The sequence below is a fragment of the Neoarius graeffei genome, chromosome 16, assembly GCF_027579695.1.
Source record: "Neoarius graeffei isolate fNeoGra1 chromosome 16, fNeoGra1.pri, whole genome shotgun sequence".
Lineage (NCBI taxonomy): Eukaryota > Metazoa > Chordata > Actinopteri > Siluriformes > Ariidae > Neoarius > Neoarius graeffei.
Window position 1 is genome coordinate 60489020 of NC_083584.1, and position 19607 is coordinate 60508626.

Consider the following 19607-nt stretch of genomic DNA (forward strand, 5'->3'; position numbering starts at 1 on the left):
CTGCAGGTCACTTATTTTTCAGCATAAGAAAAAACCCTTTGGTTTGACACTTCGCACCCTAATTATGTTGCTTCAACGTCGCGCCCTCCATGCAATTTCAGATTGACAGACATCGCGAAGCGCAAAGGGTGGAGGCTGCATGGGTGAGGGTGATAGCAAGTGACCATAACTTTGCAGAGTAATTAAATCACAGTGCTGCGCACAGACAATGGTGTGGTTTCTTGATTATTTTGTAAAGCATGCACTTAACTAGTCATTAACAGGAAAAGGTGTGTGATTTATCCTTTATCCACCCCGACTGTGCCATGCGAAGATGCATTCTGCGTCTTCAAAATTCCCCGAAGTCGGCACCGTGCTATCTGTAATCTAACTCTAAACAAACTGTAAGTTATACTGGTTAAAAGTAGGCCTATCTGAGAATGATTTTTTTCCCCGTTTTGAGGTAGATTTTGGGGAAGGTGTTTGTGAAGAAGGAATTAATCGCCTGTTCCAAATAGCTGCCTAGTCTCTAATACACGCCGGGTCTCTTACGTGATTGAGACAAATAATAGCCCGGGCTATTATTTGGTATTTTACGGTACGCACCACAAGCAAAACATCTGCGTCATTTATTTTAAAATTGCGTAAAATACGCATGACGCAGGGCAAAATGAATCACTGGAACAGGATTACTATCCAATCAGATCACAGAGTGGCATACAGCCAATTCACCAAGCATTTTAAAAACACACACACACTTACATATCGATAGGTAGTGGTTCTTTTGCAGCATCAGCCAACTCTTTCTGCAGCTTCGCTTGTCTCCGCCTGAACACACGCGCACACACACACGGTCATTAAATTGTAGAACATTTCTACATGTTTACTTTTCTATAAAATTACTGGTCAACTATTCAAATACAGTTTGTTTTACATGTATGTTAACATTTAAACAGCAAAACAATAAAACCAACTGACATTTTTCATCGTAATCCTGAGAGTTAAACTAAACAAGCAGATGCTTACACAGGAGTTCACCGAGTTTAATGTTAGAAATAAATTTATTCGTTTTAGCAGTTTCAGTTAGTTGTCAAGTTGAAATTAAGTCATGTGTGAGTTAGAAGAAAACACTTGGGGGGGGGAATGCTGAACGACTAATATGAACAAAGTACAATGAAATTTATCTGCATTAAACAATAAAAAAAAAAAAAAAAAAAAAAAAAAAAAAAGACTACAAATTTCAGCAAGTTTAATTTTTATAAAATCACTGCCAAGCTACTCAAATAAAGCAGACTAAACCAAACAGCAGCGACATCAGGAAGTCCTAAAATTAATTTGTTTTATAATTAAGTTTTAATTCTTAGAAACAAGAAAGCAAAACAACTCTCTTAAGTGTTAAAACTAAAGGAGTAAACAGGCAGAAGCTTACTGGCAGAAAAAAGACCGTCTAATGTTAAAATGACAAAATTAATTTTAAGAAGCTTCACTTGGTTATCAAATTGAAATTAAGTAAATTGTGTGTGTATGAAAAACGTAAAATTTAATAATAATAATAATAATAATAAAGTTAAACTGTTGGATTCAAACAAACTGCAAAGCTCACAATTAACACAAGTTTTCAGTTTATCAAACAAAAAAGTAGTACAAAGTTATACAGGCCACAGAAATATAGAACTGTTTCATAATAATAATAATAATAATAATAATAATAATAATAATAAAAAAGTACTGATATTAATAAACTACTCACACAGCAGCGACTTTAGGAAACCAAAGAAATTAAAGCGAGACGGCCTTCCAATTTCATTAAATCGGTGAAATTTAGTTCTCTCTGAAATTTGGTCATTGTGATATATTTTTATTTCTGTAATATCTAAAAAAATATCAGGCCATTCTGTGGCGGAGAACTTATTTAATTTGAGGGGATTCCTGAGCAAATAAATGTGCATGAAATCATTCGCTTCATGCAGTCAAGCAGACAGAGGAAGTCCGTGTGCGCATGCGCAGGTATATCTTTGACCGTGCACTGACCGCCGATATTTATTAGTTTGGTCCTGCGTTTCCTTTCCTTCGTATAGAACATAGGTGGCCAACCCGCGGCTCGCGAGCCGCATGCGGCTCTTTGCCTGGTGTCATGCGGCTCTCACCTTCACGTCCAAGTTGGTGTTCGTTTGTGGTTTTATGTGCGTTTTCGCTTCACTGCAGTTAATTACGGTTATTTTATTAAAGGTGCTTCGCTTGGTTTCATTACGGTATTTTCACATCATGACAAATGCGCAGGTGCGTGAGATGATATGCTAAATTCCCCTACAAGTAGCACTTCTGCTGCTGTGTGTGTGTGTGTATATATGTGTGTACATTTGAGTATGTGAATGTGTGCTGATGTGAATTCAGATACACTACAGGCCAAAAGTTTGAACATACCTTCTCACTGAAGTAGCGGGTGACCGTTTGTGATGCTAACTGCGTGTGTGAGTATTGTACTATCCCTGCTGCTGAGGCTTGGGATACGCGCTGGGCGCGCAAGCCTGAGTAGTGGGTGAGTGCTCATTCAGTTTTGATGCCTTGAGTGAGAGTAGAGTATACTGTAAGTGTAAATAGTCATGAGAACACAGAACACATTGAATGAGAAGGTGTGTCCAAACTTTTGTCATGTAGTGTATATACATTATGTATTTGTTCATTTGTTTTCCAGTTATCAATTTGTGTGTGTGTGTTCTTCTTTCAAAAATTTGAGCATTGTATTATATTTTATCTATATTTGCACTTGCACTGATCACTGTTCCCAGTGCCTTGTACTGTTTGAGGAAATTAAATTAGCACTTTGTAATTTCCATTTTCCGAATGACTGTATTCATTTGAATACTTATTTATTTGAATGCAGGTCTTGTGCAGGTCATGCAATTGAGAATTCAAGCTGAATCAAAATGGCTTTTGCATTTTCGATGTTAAACAGGTAACTCCAAAATGCACTAGAATACAGGAAATTGCATCTAAGAAATCCAAAATTTTTCGGGGGAGGCCCCCGGAACCCCCCCAATGGGGGGAATCCCCACATGTAAACAATGTCTGCCTTTGTGCCCCACCTACAATTTTCTTCACCAGTCGCCACTGTTGAAAATGACTGGCCTGTGGTCTTGGTACTGCAGTAAATGTATCATCATGTTGGTGTGGGGCATTGGTTAAGTTGGAGTGTGACATCAATGTGGCCGTGTGTGTGTGTGTGTCCGCGCACGCAGAAGGAAGGGTAATATTTGTGCGCCCATGTTCATGTGCCGATGTGGCTCTTTGCCGTAACACAGTAAGAATTGTGGCTTTTGGGCTCCGACTGGTTGGCCACCCCTGGTATAGAACATAACGTCTTGTCTTTTCTCGCTCTCCGTTACTGTAGTCGGTCTTTCACGTTTCATTCGCGTCCTCCATTTTCCCCTCCTGTTTCAAACGCGTATCCCACAATGCATTGTGAGAACGGGGGAAAGCCCACCACATCATGCATGACGTAGCATCTTGAATTGGGTCATGGTGAAGCAGGGAAAAAAAAATAGCGGAGAATTTAGGGCCACATGGCCTGAAATTCATTAATTGTTCTATTAAAAATAATAATAATAATAATAATAATAATAAAAAAAATAATAATAATAAAATTGGATGTGTGTGATTCGAATTCAGTAGCTTTCGGGCCACTAAACAAAAATAATCAGGTGTCGGGGAAAATTCTTTTTATGACCTACACTTGAAAAATCTGAAAGGCAGTCTACCTTTAAATAAATTAACATCAATGAAAAGTTTTACATTTTAAAATTTTTAAAGTTTCTAGTTTAAGTTTTAAGCTCAAGTGAAAAGTTAAGATATTTAACTCTTACATTTTACTTCTAAATTTTATGTCATTTTAAACTTGCATCCTAAAATTTACCTTAAATGTGTCAAAACAAAATTCACTATATCCTAAATATGTCCATCAGTCAACACATTTGAATGATACACATACATATACGATATAATTTGAAATGGCACAAGATTCAAATTTTTAGTAAGTTGGGGCGGGGGGGGGGATGTGCACATTTGACTTTCCTTTAATTGTAATTCTAAATAAACAGTTATAAACAGTAACAGAGCATTGAACCCAGTTAACTAGCTCACTTAATTTTGTAAGTTACATGGTACCTATAGTACTAACGATCCAACCTTAAAAAACCAAACCCAGTTTTAAAGCACTTACTGTATATTAGGGTGCATCAGTTGCCCCCTAAAAATGAAAAGTTCCTCCGATCATGATGCATTTTTGTTTTTATGTTCCTTTTGGTAAGAAAACACACTGGGTGAAATATTTTGACAAAATTCAAAAGTTTCATGGTGGCACCAGGAGCTCAAAGTTATGGAAAAAGCTGCTATTTTATGACTTTTATGACAAAATTTCGATCACTTTTCATGAAACATTATGGCACCTTATAGAGTATACCAAATATCTTAGATCCACATTTTTAGTCCATATTCTAAATATATTATCAAGCACAGTTTGAGTTTTAGCTGTTCATTGAATCATTGTTCAGCTACTTTTAAACAATACACATGTATTATGAATCACATTAATGCTTCTCAACCCCTTGCAAAGGTTCTTAACATGATCTCTGGGGCACAAGAAATCAATAAATGGAGTCCAACATTGTGATTCAAACCTTACGCAAAAACATAAAATAAGCATTTTTTGGCAAAAAATGAACCTCATGGTGCCACCATTAGACTTTTGAATATGGTCAAAACATTTTACAGGATGTCTTTATTGGTGAAAAGGAACACCCAAACAAACATGCAGCAGATTTTATGAAAGTGAGGGCAACTGATGTGCACCCTACTGTATATCCATAAGCAAAAGGACACATCTGGGCTTTTTATTCATAATCGCCCATCACATGCCACCAAACATTTCCGTTTGCTGATATCTACGTTTTACGGGCAGTAGTTGGATTTCCTTGTGGCTTGATGCAATCCGAGATCAACAAAAGATACGTTCTGACCTTTGATAACGAAAACTCCAGCTCATAAACATCTGCCAAGGTCTTTCCGCCATTTCCTATTTGGTCCATCATGAACGTTATCAGGACACAATGTCAATGTTGTCTTGTTGGTGGCATGGTGGTGTAGTGGTTAGCACGGTCACCTCACAGCAAGAAGGTTCTGTGTTCGAGCCCAGTAGCCGACGAGGGCCTTTCTGTGTGGAGTTTGCATGTTCTCCCCATGTTTGTCTGGGTTTCCTCTGGGTGCTCTGGTTTCCCCCACAGTCCAAAGACATGTGGTTACGTTAACGTGGAGGCGGCCTTCGGCTGAAGTGCGCTTGAGCAAGGCACCGACCCCCGACCCCATTAGCATGGCTGCCCACTGCTCTAGGTCAGTGGTTTTCAAAGTGGGGGCCGTCAGGGGGCCTCAGAAAATTGGAAGGATGATAAAAAATATATATATTTTTTTAAAATTATTATTAAATATATTGTAATTAGTTTTTTAATCATTATTATTAATAATAATACATCATATTGAAACCTTGTTTGCCATGCTCATCTCTCCGACTGCCTGTGACGTTGCGGTTTGCGCCATTTATCAAGCTGCTTTGCTCCTCAAGCTAGCGTATTGCTAGCACAAAATGGACAGGTTTTTGAAGAAGAGACCGAAGGAACAAACCAACAGCTCTGCGAGGCACTGGTCACAAAAAGGATGGATAATGAGTTGAATCAGGTACTACAGGAGGTTATACAAGTAGTGAATTTGATTAAAGCCCGTCCCATGAAACACAGACTGTTTACCCTGCTTTGTAAGGAGATGGGCGCTCGTTTTGAGGGGCTGCTGCTTCACTCGAACGTGCGCTGGCTGTCACGGGGCGCAGTTTTGAACCGTGTCTATGAGCTGCAGATGGAGGTTGCAGAGTTCCTCTCACCTGAAAAGCATCAGCTGGCAGATCGGTTCACCGATGCAACCTGGATCCGCAAACTTGCGTACATGTCAGACATTTTCCAGCATCTAAATGTACTGAATCAAAGCATGCAAGGACGTGACACGTACATACTCCAGGTGCAAGACAAAGTGCGTGCTTTTTCCAAAACGATCATGCTGTGGTCAAACAAGCTCCAGGAGGGAGTTACAGAAATGTTCCCACTACTTCACCAGGAGCTGCTGTCATGTGATGATTTGGGCTCCGTCTCTCCATTGATCCAGTCCCACCTGGAGCACCTCCAAGGATATTTCAAAGACTATTTCCCTGACCTCGAAAACACACATTTAAACTGGGTTAGGAACCCCTTTGCCCCCGGTGTCGGTTCTAGTCTGGACTTAAAGTCACAGGAGGAGCTGAATGAGATGACAAACTCAGGGGATTTAAAAATGGACTTTGAGGCTCTTCCCCTGTCTAACTACTGGCTACATGTAAGAAAGGACGATCCCAGCTTGGCTGACAGGGCACTGAAATGCCTTCTCCCTTTTGCAACAACCTACAGTAGTGCTTGAAAGTTTGTGAACCCTTTAGAATTTTCTATATTTCTGCATAAATATGACCTAAAACATCATCAGATTTTCACATAAATCCTAAAAGTAGATAAAGAGAACCCAGTTAAACAAATGAGACAAAAATATTATACTTGGTCATTTATTTATTGAGGAAAATGATCCAATATTACAGATCTGTGAGTGGCAAAAGTATGTGAACCTTTGCTTTTAGTATCTGGTGTGACCCCCTTGTGCAGCAATAACTGCAACTAAACGTTTGCGGTAACTGTTGATCAGTCCTGCACACCGGCTTGGAGGAATTTTAGCCCATTCCTCCGTACAGAACAGCTTCAACTCTGGGATGTTGGTGGGTTTCCTCACATGAACTGCTCGCTTCAGGTCCTTCCACAACATTTCCATTGGATTAAGGTCAGGACTTTGACTTGGCCATTCCAAAACATTAACTTTATTCTTCTTTAACCATTCTTTGGTAGAACGACTTGTGTGCTTAGGGTCGTTGTCTTGCTGCATGACCCACCTTCTCTTGAGATTCAGTTCATGGACAGATGTCCTGACATTTTCCTTTAGAATTCACTGGTATAATTCAGAATTCATTGTTCCATCAATGATGGCAAGCTGTCCTGGCCCAGATGCAGCAAAACAGGCCCAACCATGATACTACCACCACCACGTTTCACAGATGGGATAAGGTTCTTATACTGGAATGCAGTGTTTTCCTTTCTCCAAACATAACGCTTCTCATTTAAACCAGAAGTTCTAATTTGGTCTCATCCGTCCCCAAAACCAATACCCTTCTGGCTTGTCCACATGATCTTTAGCAAACTGCAGATGAGCAGCAATGTTCATTTTGGAGAGCAGTGGCTTTCTCCTTGCAACCCTGCCATGCACACCATTGTTGTTCAGTGTTCTCCTGATGGTGGACTCATGAACATTAACATTAGCCAATGTGAGAGAGGCCTTCAGTTGCTTAGAAGTTACCCTGGGGTCCTTTGTGACCTCGCCGACTATTACACACCTTGCTCTTGGAGTGATCTTTGTTGGTCAACCACTCCTGGGGAGGGTAACAATGGTCTTGAATTTCCTCCATTTGTACACAATCTGTCTGACTGTGGATTGGTGGAACCCAAACTCTTTAGAGATGGTTTTGTAACCTTTTCCAGCCTGATGAGCATCAACAACGCTTTTTCTGAGGTCCTCAGAAACCTCCTTTGTGGAAGTGCCATGATACACTTCCACAAACATGTGTTGTGAAGATCAGACTTTGATAGATCCCTGTTCTTTAAATAAAACAGGGTGCCCACTCACACCTGATTGTCATCCCATTGATTGAAAACACCTGACTCTAATTTCACCTTCAAATTAACTGCTAATCCTAGAGGTTCACATACTTTTGCCACTCACATATGTAATATTGGATCATTTTCCTCAATAAATAAATGACCAAGTATAATATTTTTGTCTCATTTGTTTAACTGGGTTCTCTTTGGCTACGTTCACACTGCAGGCTGAAGTGACTCAAATCCGATCTTTTCACCCATATGTGACCTGTATCCGATCTTTTATTGACAATATGAACGACACAGATCCGATTTTTTCAAATCTGACCCAGGCCGTTTGGATATGTGGTCCTAATTCCGATTCCTATCCGCTCTTTTCATATGCGACTTCAGTCTGAACCGCCAGGTCGCATTCATCCGACTTACACGTCATCAACAAGCCACAAACGTCACTATTCTGCGCTGAAGTAGGCGGCGGGTCTCTCAAAAAAAGTTACAACAACATGGCGCATAATCACGGGCGCAGATAGAGGGTGGGACGGGTGGGATTCGTCCCACCCAGATTTAAATTCACTTCGTTCGGTCCCCCCCACTTTGCATAAGGCAAACCTCACGGAAAAATCAAAAGACTAATTACCATTCGGTTTATTGAGGTGCACGGCAGTGTATACATAGTTGCAACAACTCACATAAAACAAAACAAAGACTGATATTCAGTTGGTTGAGCTGCGCAGACTGCACAGGTTGCGAGCTCGAGCTTGGTTGCTATAGTAACCCACAACAAGTTTGACAGGCATATCGGGGTTGGGGTTGGTTTGCTGGCAGCTTTGTCCCCCCCAGTTCAAAAAACGTATCTGCGCCCCTGCGCATGACATCAATGCGAGGGACGCTTCGGGCTGTGAAGGTTCTGAATCTTCTCAATGGAAGGACGCAGAGGTTAGGGAGCTGATTTCCATTTGGGGGGATACAGCTATTCAAGCTAGATTGGATGAGTCATACTGCAACCGGGCGGTTTTACTTCCGTAAACACTGGCCATGCTCACTGCGTGTGACGTCGTCGTATCCTGCAATGCGCATGCGGAACACTTTTAGGTCGCTTTTCGTTCATACTGAGGATCACATACAAGTCGCATATATTTGTTAATGTGAATGACCTCACAAAAAAAATCGGATTTCACAAAAAAATCGGAATTGAGCATTAAGCCTTGCAGTGTGAACGTAGCGTTTATCTACTTTTAGGACTTGTGTGAAAATCTGATGATGTTTTAGGTCATATTTATGCAGAAATATAGAAAATTCTAAAGGGTTCACAAACTTTCAAGCACCACTGTACTTGTGTGAGTCTGGCTTTTCAACTTTAAAAGGTACTCAAAACCAAACATAGAGCACGTCTACATGTGGACAATGACATGCGCATGGCATTGATGGAGATTAAGCCCAGGGTTGACAAACTATGTAGGAGCCACCAAGCCCATCCCTCCCACTAGTGTAAACCGTCTGTCACTCACACACACACACACACACAATTGAGAGTGGTTTGATTTCTTTTGTACTGTTCTTATCAACAGTTTGTTGAAAAGTTTATTGTTCAGTGCGAAAATGTGTGTTGAAAACATGTTACCCGTATTTTCTGGACTATAAGCCGCTACTTTTTTCCTATTCTGTGGATTTTTCTTCCACCACTAGGGGCGCTCTAACCGGAAGTAGAATCAAAAATAAGATAGACGAAAAATCAATGCAAAGAAGAATTAGCAGATCTTTAGCAGATAGAACACGCACGACAAATTACCAACTGGTAATTATTTTCAAATCCAGCAAAGTTGATTAAAGTGACTTGTGGTTTCAAACACAGGAGAAATGAAGGTAAATAAATACCGGTTATTTTCTCTTGGTTCTGTTCCGTTTTAATCAGCAAAGTTGCTGCCGTGTTAAAAGGCACTGTTCGGAAAGAATCTGTTCAGGTACATACATGTACATTTACAGTACAAAATCGTTCTGTACATGCAGTAAATATCTAATTTTTCAACATAGATATCTGCGGCTTATAGCCCGGTGCGGCTTGTATATCTTTTTTTTTTTTTTTTTTTAAATAGAGCGGATGCGGCTTATATACAGGTGCGCTCTATAGTCCAGAAAATACGGTAGTTAATAATATTCTTATGCTAAACAAATGAAACAATTATTGAATATTGAATAAAAGTAAGAGAAAACATTCTAAAAGTTGATGTTTCTTTACATATTTTGTAGTATTGTCTGTGGGTTTGCAAAGGGGGTCCCCGGCCAGAAGCTAATGCTGTTTGGGGGGGCCTTGGCATGGAAAAGTTTGGGAACCCCTGCCCTAGGTATACAGTATGTGTGTGTGCTCATGGCTCACGTCTGTGTGTTCACTGCTTCAGATGGGTTAAATGCAGAGAGGGATTTCACAAGTGTACGTGTGATGAATAAAGCTGTTCTTTCCCCAGAGGATTCCAGCACACACTCATTCATTCGCTGTCTATAGTGTTAACTGTATAAATGCACATTCCTGTTAACTAACTTAACTGTCAGCTTTGATGTTGAATTACATTTCTATCTCCAGTAGCTAAGTTAATTAGATTTCTGGTACGTTTTCACATTCCCACTGAGCGAGCAAAGAATTTAACTCGTCCACAACCGGTCTATTACATAAACGTAACATGGACATGAATTTCTTACTGTAGAACTTTGCAGGTCTGAAAGGTCACATGACCAGAAACTTGCCGCTGTTAGGAGTCCTGATGGATTGGTCAGAACACCCATCTGTAACCTCAGACCACTTTCCTTTCATTATCCAGATGTGTGTGCTTTGGTGAATGAGCAAGTGATCACCTTTGAAACACGCCACGTTCACGCGTGTAAATATTCACAATGCAACTTTGGCCCTGTCCACACGGCAACGGATTCAGGTGACTCCGATACAATTGCTTATCGTTTAGGCCTGGCGTCCACACGGCACCGGCGTTTTGGGTGCCCAAAACGCAATCTTTTTGAGAACAGGTTCCAGAGTGGAAAGATCTGGCAACGTTGCCGTTGTGAAGTCGTCTGGATGAGTAGAACGGATTTGTTTACGATGACGTCACAACCACATGACTGTGAGTGCTTCACGCCGGGTAGAAGTGTAATGAACTCGATGCGAGTTGTCAACAAATCCTATAACTTGGTTCATGAAACGCGCTTACAAAATATTTTCACTGTGAATATTTATTGTGTAATGGTGCAAAGTGAGAGAGAGAGAGAGACTCTGCCCTTAGGGCAGAGTCAATCCCGCCAGCAAAAATAGGGAAAAAAAGGAGCGATCTCACCTCTTCAGATGTTGGTTTAAGTCCTACAATACATTCCTCAAAAAGGGCGTAGAACAACAAATTAATCCATCAACGTGTAGCATTCAATTTATTCCAGACCATTAAAGACGCCGCCTTCCGCGTAGAATCATACGTCATCCTCGCCGCCATATTGGATAGGTCAAAGCGGAGAATAAAGATTAGCTGCGTTTAACTGTACCAACAGGTTTGCCGTCCAAACGAGATCACATGGCATTACCTTTCACAGGTGAGACTGGAAAAATACTTTTCATTGTATTTGGTCATTATGATGTAATTTTACGAACAGATTTTCCTGACTTTGTGGCTAATATGAAGTCTCGCGCATAATAGTTTATGCGCATGCGTCCTTACTTCTTCTATTGCTCTGGTGTCTCCGAAGGGACCGTCTTACAGCGCCCCTAGAGGTGTGGCATGTGTATTGCATCGTTTTCAGCAAGCGTTGCGTTGCCATATGGACGCAATATATTTTTAAATAACATCTCGTTGCCGTTGTCGTGTGGATGTAGCCTTACATTAGAATGATTTTCTTCCAGTTAATTAAGTTTTTTTCTTTAAATTTTTATAAAGCGTGTCCTCTCGATGTGGACATTTTCACATGCTTGACGTTTGTGTTAAGGCGTATAAAGTACAGACATTAAGTCGAGTTTAGCATGCTCTGCTTGAAGCTCCGTGCTTTCTGGGACTGACTTCAGGGCATAAAAACGACCTCAGATTATAACGCGTACAGGTTAACGTAGGACTGTAATGTAATACTGAGAACACCGAGACGACCTGGACTCATGTTTGTTTGTTAATGTGTGCCGAACAAAAGTTAACAGTTAAAAAAAAAAAAAAACAATTTAACCTGGGCAGGACATTCCAGATATCAAACTGCAGTAACCCGTACAAACTATACGATCCGAATCGGCTCCATCATGCCGAGGTTTACATTAGTTTGTCTTCTCATGTGTAAATTTAGACACGCTCGAGAGCACAAGCAGGACCTACAAGAACACAACCAGGCGTCCAAGACACGATACGACACGTCTTGTTTTCTTGTGAGGATACAGAAAAAAATTCACATTGATAAATGTTAGCACAAAACAAACATAAACGTTACCAGGAGTAAACACGCCCCCTCGAACATTGCTTTAGCCCCCCCCCCCAAAAAAAAGGGCAGAAAAGTGCAGTCTTTAAAGGACATATTCTAGACCAATTTCGTGTTTTTTTTATATGAAAGAATGTCCCTTTACACACTCATCCAGAAGGGTAATTTTGCACAAGGCCATCTGTCTACAGCAGAAAAAAATAAAATAACAAAACGCGTCTGGAAAAATCCCAAGGGAGTCTGGAGCCAGATTCGTGACGTCACCTGCGGAAGCGCCAGCAGGCTGCGAGAGCTTTGCACGGTTTCAGTGCACAGCCTGTGTAGACCAAGCGCTCCCATTTCTCTCTCATTGTCCGGTCTTTTGGGAAACGATGAGTACTAATCCCATCAAGATCGGTGTTGCTACACCCTCCTACGATACATCTGTTAACCATTTTAATAATTACGCGATAACGTTGAAGAAATTTGCAGAAAACCACCAGGTCGTTTTCTCATAAACAAACCAGCGCTGACGTAGGATTCAGAGGGAGGCGTCCCGCACGCGACGTCACGAAAATCAATGTTTGCCGGGAAATCCAAATGGCAAGTTTTTTCAGAGGCGGACCAATTCGCCTCAAATGGCTTGATTTCAACTGAATTTTTCTGGTATTGCGCAAGGTAAAAAAAAAAAAAAATGCACAAACTGCGACAGATATTTGACCGAAGTTTAATATAAAATAGGAGAATTACACTGATCTCGCTCCTGAATTTACCCGTGATATGCACGAAGACGTGTTCTGTACACGCTGTAGATGATGTTGATAGTGTTTCAAGCTGGAAACTTTGCTCAAGTAATTAATTTAAAAAAAAAAAAAAAGGCTGTTCTTTCAAAACCACTGAGAAAAAGTGTACAAATTGAGATTTGGATTGGTCAGAATATTTTCAAGACTGGTTTTTAAATTTAAAAAAAAAAAAAAAACCCTTCAAGTGACATTGCTGGGCTAATAAACTTAATTTCGTTAAAGTTTAAAAAAAAAAAAAAATTGGAATGCTGCCTTTTGATATTCTGCTGTAACCTTGAAGAGACACATTAATAAGAGAAAATGAATCAGATTTGAGTCGTGATGCTCGCAGTGTGAACGTGTGTGTGTGGCACCGACCTGCAGTCCTTCTCGTTCTCCGCGTTGAGCCGGTTCGCCTCTTGCGCCTTCTCAGCCATCCAGCGTGTGACGAGCTCTTGATTGTCCTCAGTGGTTTTGCGCAGCTTCTCCTCCAGAGCGCTGAAGGTGATCTGTAACGCGTCGTACTCGTCCCGCAGTGTCTGATTGGCTCGCTCCAGGTCCGACAGGTTGTTGCGCAGCTCGCGGCAGTCACCCTCCAGCTGCGAGATCTGCTGCTGATACTTCAACATCCTACAAACACACACACACACACACACACACACACATACATTAACTTGTCTCTTGGACGTTCCACAATATTAAACAGAACAATAAAATTTAAAAAAAAAGTGCAACGTGTCCTGCGTAATAAATGAAAAACATCGTCACTGATGGCAAACTGCTGCAGTATAACACACTTGTGTTGAACTTCACAGTCTGTCGTGTGTTACATTAATTTGCTGGAACAGACTGAATAACTTAACAGCCTTTATAGTTTCATGGGATTTTTAAAGATCAACATTATCAACACACACACACACACACAGGGTGTTCACACGACACATATTTGCATCGATGCTGCACCAATGTATTTTGTTGCGATATATCTTACACCGGTGTAAATTTTGCGCAGCGTTCACACGTCACAACCCTGCTTACTAGAGAGAAGCGTGTTAGCACCGGTGCAGCCCCACTTGCGGTCACACGGCAGTTTCTGCGACCGTGTTATAGTAGCAAAAACTTTATTACTATCATTTCCTTTGATAGTAATAAAGTTTTGATATTTCCTTTTATTACTATCATTTCCGATAGTAATAATGCGGAAATGAAATATGCGCATGCGTGAAAATGTACTTCTTTTTCCCGGTTGTCATGGCATCACCAAGCGCCGGGAAAACAACGTGGATGAAGACACCAGTGTTGCCAGATATTGCTGACGTTTTCCATCCCAAAATATGTTCAAATCCGCCAAAATGCACTTAAAACTGCCAAATCTGGCAACACTGGAAGACACGCAGTTCTGTTGTTGTTGATATTCGCCATTTTGGGAGCGCAAAATACCAGGATGCAAATTATGCAATACCCTTATGTAATGAACTCTCCTGACGTGTAGCGAGTCTACCCCTGTAGCGTTCAGACGTCCCATTTTATATCGGTGCTGCCCCGCAAACTAGCATTTACTCCGGAGTAAATTTCTTAAACCACCTCCCGAGCAGGGTTAGATTTGCACCGGTTTAAGCAGCTTTCAGGGGCGACACCGGGATAACTTTGTACCGTGTGAACGCTCTACCGGGGCAGCCCCGGTGCTACACCGGAGTAAAAGTTGCCGTGTGAACACCCCTACACACACTGCCTTAAATCATATTTAAACAGTAAAACTTGACACCAACAACAAGCTAAGAGGTTTTCTAGTTGCCAAGTTGTACAGATACACTACCGTTCAAAAGTTTGGGGTCACTCTGAAATGTGCTTATTTTTGAAAGAAAAGCACTGTTCTTTTCAATGAAGATCGCTTTAAACTAATCAGAAATCCACTCTATACATTGCTAATGTGGTAAATGACTATTCTAGCTGCAAATGTCTGGTTTCTGGTGCAATATCTCCATAGGTGTATAGAGGCCCATTTCCAGCAACTCTCACTCCAGTGTTCTAATGGTACAATGTGTTTGCTCATTGCCTCAGAAGGCTAATGGATGATTAGAAAACCCTTGTACAATCATGTTAGCACAGCTGAAAACAGTTGAGCTCTTTAGAGAAGCTATAAAACTGACCTTCCTTTGAGCAGATTGAGTTTCTGGAGCATCACATTTGTGGGGTCGATTAAATGCTCAAAATGGCCAGAAAAATGTCTCGACGAGATTTTCTATTCATTTTACAACTTATGGTGGGAAATAAAAGTGTGACTTTTCATGGAAAACACTAAATTGTCTGGGTGACCCCAAACTTTTGAATGGTAGTGTAAATATACACTTAACATCGCTAGTGAAGGAAAACTTTCCAGATATTCCCAAATAAGACAAATCAGGAAATCAAACTTTCACTGGAGTGAGAAAGAATGTGATGTTAGATTTCACACAAAATATTTACTGGTTTGAGTTTTAGGTCACAGGCAACAAATGGAAAAAAAATTTTCTAGAAAAAAAGTTGAATACTACTGAAATATCCGATAAATTATAAACTCAATCCTGACAAAAGAAATGTCACAATTTCAGTTCCAAAACTACATTTCTTTCCTAAATTGTTACCATTTGTTCTAGGATTTAATCCATCATTTTCTAATGGAAAAAAGATTCTTTTTGTGTGTCACTCCATGTGAAATCAGAGCCCGCCTTACTGACTGACTGACCGACCGAGACTCAGATTTGCTTCATATTTTCAGGAAAGTGCGTCACTCTCTTCAATAAACAGTGTGCAAAATTTTAGGCTTGTATCTACACTATTGGGTGGCACGATGGTGTAGTGGTTAGCGCAGTCGCCTCACAGCAAGAAGGTCCGGGTTCGAGCCCCGTGGCCGGCGAGGGCCTTTCTGTGCGGAGTTTGCATGTTCTCCCCGTGTCCGCGTGGGTTTCCTCCGGGTGCTCCGGTTTCCCCCACAGTCCAAAGACATGCAGGTTAGGTTAACTGGTGACTCTAAATTGAGCGTAGGTGTGAATGTGAGTGTGAATGGTTGTCTGTGTCTATGTGTCAGCCCTGTGATGACCTGGCGACTTGTCCAGGGTGTACCCCGCCTTTCGCCCGTAGTCAGCTGGGATAGGCTCCAGCTTGCCTGCAACCCTGTAGAACAGGATAAAGCGGCTACAGATAATGAGATGAGATCTACACTATTGTCCGAGATATTTTAAGGCATGGCCCTGATTTTAATGTTTTTTTTTTTTTAATTCAAACTTCAAGTCATTATTTTTGAACTATTCATGCTGGATGAGTGAAATTTTCAGGGATTGTTTTCTAATTCTATATATGTTTTCAATTTCTAAAACTGAAGGTTCGCAGTTGCACATTTCCTAATGTACAATCTGCTGAAAATTAAACTGTTTTCTGCTTTGGACTTCCGACTGTACATCTATACCAGATCCTTCAAAGTTTCATGTGTTACTTGGGTTAATGTTTTTACTTATTTATTTTTTAGCGACTAAGTGAAAGAACTCAAACTTTCAGACAAACACCTCATCTGTTGAAACACACACAAACTCTCCGTCTCGTCAGCAGGCCATCAATTGGCAAATATGCAACTCTGAACCTTTTGTTTTAGAAATTAGAAACCTCTTATACAAGACAACAATCCCTGAGAATTTCATCTATCAGACATCAACAGTTGAAACGTAATGAGTTATTGAACTTTGTAACTTTCAGCAGCACCCCTCCCACACCCCCTAAAGGCCACGCCCACTTGATATTTCAGAAACTGCAGGAACGCAGCTACAAGCCAGAAATCCTGCGTCTTATTATTAAATATGGAAATGTAACCACGGTTGATTTAATGAAGTCTCATTCTTGTGACAAAATATACCTTTTTTTTTTATTTCCAATACAAAAAAGTAATATCAGTGACACTTTGCATGTTTAAAAAAAAAACCCATGTTTTGTTCGAAATTCTTGAACATCAGTTCAGTCAGTCAGCGTTCAGAGAGGCGGAGTTACTCCACCAGGGGATTTTTGTTTATTTGTATCATTATAACTGTGCCGTTTGCGGTGGTGTCTAACCCAGATACTGCTGTAAACAACTTCTGTCTGGTTTCACCTCCCCTCAGGGTGAGCCGTGACGGACGAACCATTGTTTCATTTCAGGTCAAACGAAAACGGTTTGTGTTCCACGGATACTCGGCTACGATTCACCTCGCCGTCGCTCACATTCTGATTTTATACAAAATACACTAGTGAAAATGAACGAGAGTGAAATTTAAAGTTTTGAGTTCAAATCCCAGTACTAGTAGACAGCCAGTGACGATTTAATAACTACTTAAAATAAATCAAAATGAACACACACGCACACCAAAAGTCATGTGATACTCACTTGGCCTCATTGTTCTGTATCTCTTTGTCTTTCTGTTGAATCTGGTTATTCAGCTCGATTACACTCTGGGCCAGCTGGGGACACACACACACACACTTCAGTTCATCAGAGCCTCATTACTCATCATCTCATCTGAAATTAATAAAACGTAAACACTAATGGCTCCTTCACAGACTCTGATTATCAGTGTGTGTGTTTAGTGTGTTCACCTCTCCACGTTTTTTGTGCAACTCTGTGAGCTCCTCTTGGTGTTTGATTCGCATCTGAGACATTTCCTGTTGCAACAGGTCACAGCGGCTCGACTCAGCACCCGGGCTGTGTGCGCGCACACACACTGTTACCAAAATAAACACACGCACCTTTCACATAAACAAACACAGTGGCTTGGCTGGTTGTCACCGACCTGACGTCATGCCTGTTTTGTAGCTCATATTTCTCTGTTTGCAGTCTCTCTGAGAGCACGGACTGCAGGTCTGACTTCTCCAACAACCTGTTATCTACAGAAATACACACACTCTGAGACGGACAGACAGAAAAACACAGCCTGTGTATGTACACGTGTGGTGAATAAAGCATGTAACAAGGTTATGGCTGCTCACACTGGTGGATGATCTCCTCAAAGGCCTGTCGCTGTACACGGTCCCTGTGCTTCAGCTGCTCCGCCACGTGCCTCTTCCACACACACTCCACCCTGCGACCCGCCATCGCCTGTACACACACACACACACACACAGACAGTAAGTGTGATCATTCGTCTCACTCTGACAGACAGCATTTTTTTTTTTATCAGCTGTGAGACATTTTGACAACCTGTCTATCAAACAAACCGGGCTCTGGGTATCACTGACGTCATGTCACGTGACTTGAGCCAACTGTTATGTGTGTCTAGAATTCGAGATAAGCAAAACAAACCAGTCATTTCACATTAAATTTGTGAAATATATGGGGTTTTTTTTTTAATAAGCACATTTAAAAATATTTAGAGGGTATGTTTCACGTGCTTAATCCAGGACAGACCCGGATATTTACAAACAAAAACATTCAACACGTTTTTTTTAAGGATACAGTATATTTTAAAAACCTATATTGCTGTGAAACTGAAATGTGTCAATAACCAACAGTAACACATGACTTACTTCCACCACAGTGAGTGAAACTAAAACAAAACATGACAAACTAATCGCAGGAAAGTGAGGAAAATACTCAACACTGGCTACTTAAACTCATACAGGAGTTATATTACAGTCACTAATATTACATCTTTAAAGAATATTAAATCATTATTTTGCTGACTAACGGATGAGCAGGTAAACAAGCTGAGGTAACATGTTAGCCACCCTGCTAACTAAAGTTGCCATGTCATCACCCAACCGCTCCACGAATCACACGGATAAATTTAGTCCTTTACCTTCTCAAAAAAATCGCGAAAAATATATTTAAAAAACTATTTAACGTTAAATATTAACCATGAACACTATGTGGGTAGCTAGCTAAGAGTAACCAGGCTAAATGTGACAGAACTGCATTGCGCATGCGCACTTGTTGCACCAAAGTAACTCTGACACGCATGCGCGGTAATGGACGCAGTGCTCCGATTTGTAATTTGGCGAAACAATCCTGAACAAATAGTGACGGGAAACTTTTATTAAAACAGACTGCTGGATTTTTTTTTGTAATTGATTTATACAAGACAACATATACAGTTTAACTGCACGGAATTAAAATAATAAACATTCCGCAGTTAGGACAACTAGCTAAAAATTTTAGCTGGCTAGCTAGCATAAGACTTAATTGTTTTTAAAGCACAAACCTTTTAGCAGCTCAGTGAGATTAAAAGCGTCCTCGAGATTTTTAAACACTTCTTGAGAGAATCCTCGTTAATACGCGCAAAATAAAACAAACAGAAAGAAATCACATCAAGTCCTCTGTTGGCTAACCAACTCCAGACACATTTGGAGCCGCCATCTTGACTCAGGCACAGAATCACTTCCGGCTGTAAAGCTGAGCACGCCCTCATCCCGAAAACAACTTTTCCGGAACTCCTTATTTGGTAATCGGCGGAACTGAAACTAAAACTAGGTGTTTTGTTTTGGTTTTGGTTTTTAATTAAATAAAAATCAGAAATAATTTTCCCCACCAAGGACAGAAAAGAACTGATTCATATTTGTACAATAAATTAAAGTAATAAACTGCTAGTTTCAGTCAGCATGCTTAACATCACATTTGTAAACATGCTGTGTTATTATTATTATTATTATTATTATTATTATTATAAAATAG

At 40.6% G+C, this 19607-nt stretch overlaps 1 protein-coding gene across 3 annotated transcripts in view; it reads right to left on the reverse strand.

The window, feature by feature from the left end:
* The window catches only part of atg16l1 (ATG16 autophagy related 16-like 1 (S. cerevisiae)), a 31735-nt gene extending 12426 nt beyond the window's left edge, over positions 1-19309 (reverse strand). For 2 of the 3 annotated variants that reach the window (XM_060943306.1, XM_060943304.1), the window contains exons 1-7: positions 19138-19309; positions 17927-18035; positions 17731-17824; positions 17537-17642; positions 17328-17401; positions 13316-13567; positions 742-807 (exon numbers count right to left, since the gene is read on the reverse strand). In XM_060943306.1, the coding sequence (XP_060799289.1) occupies positions 742-807; positions 13316-13567; positions 17328-17401; positions 17537-17642; positions 17731-17824; positions 17927-18032 (698 nt within the window). In that variant the 5' untranslated portion in view covers positions 18033-18035; positions 19138-19309. Of the gene's footprint in view, positions 1-741; positions 808-13315; positions 13568-17327; positions 17402-17536; positions 17643-17730; positions 17825-17926; positions 18036-18735; positions 18825-19137 lie in introns of those variants that run through there. The other variant, XM_060943305.1, reaches the window with a different exon arrangement.
* Positions 19310-19607: the final 298 nt, after the last annotated feature.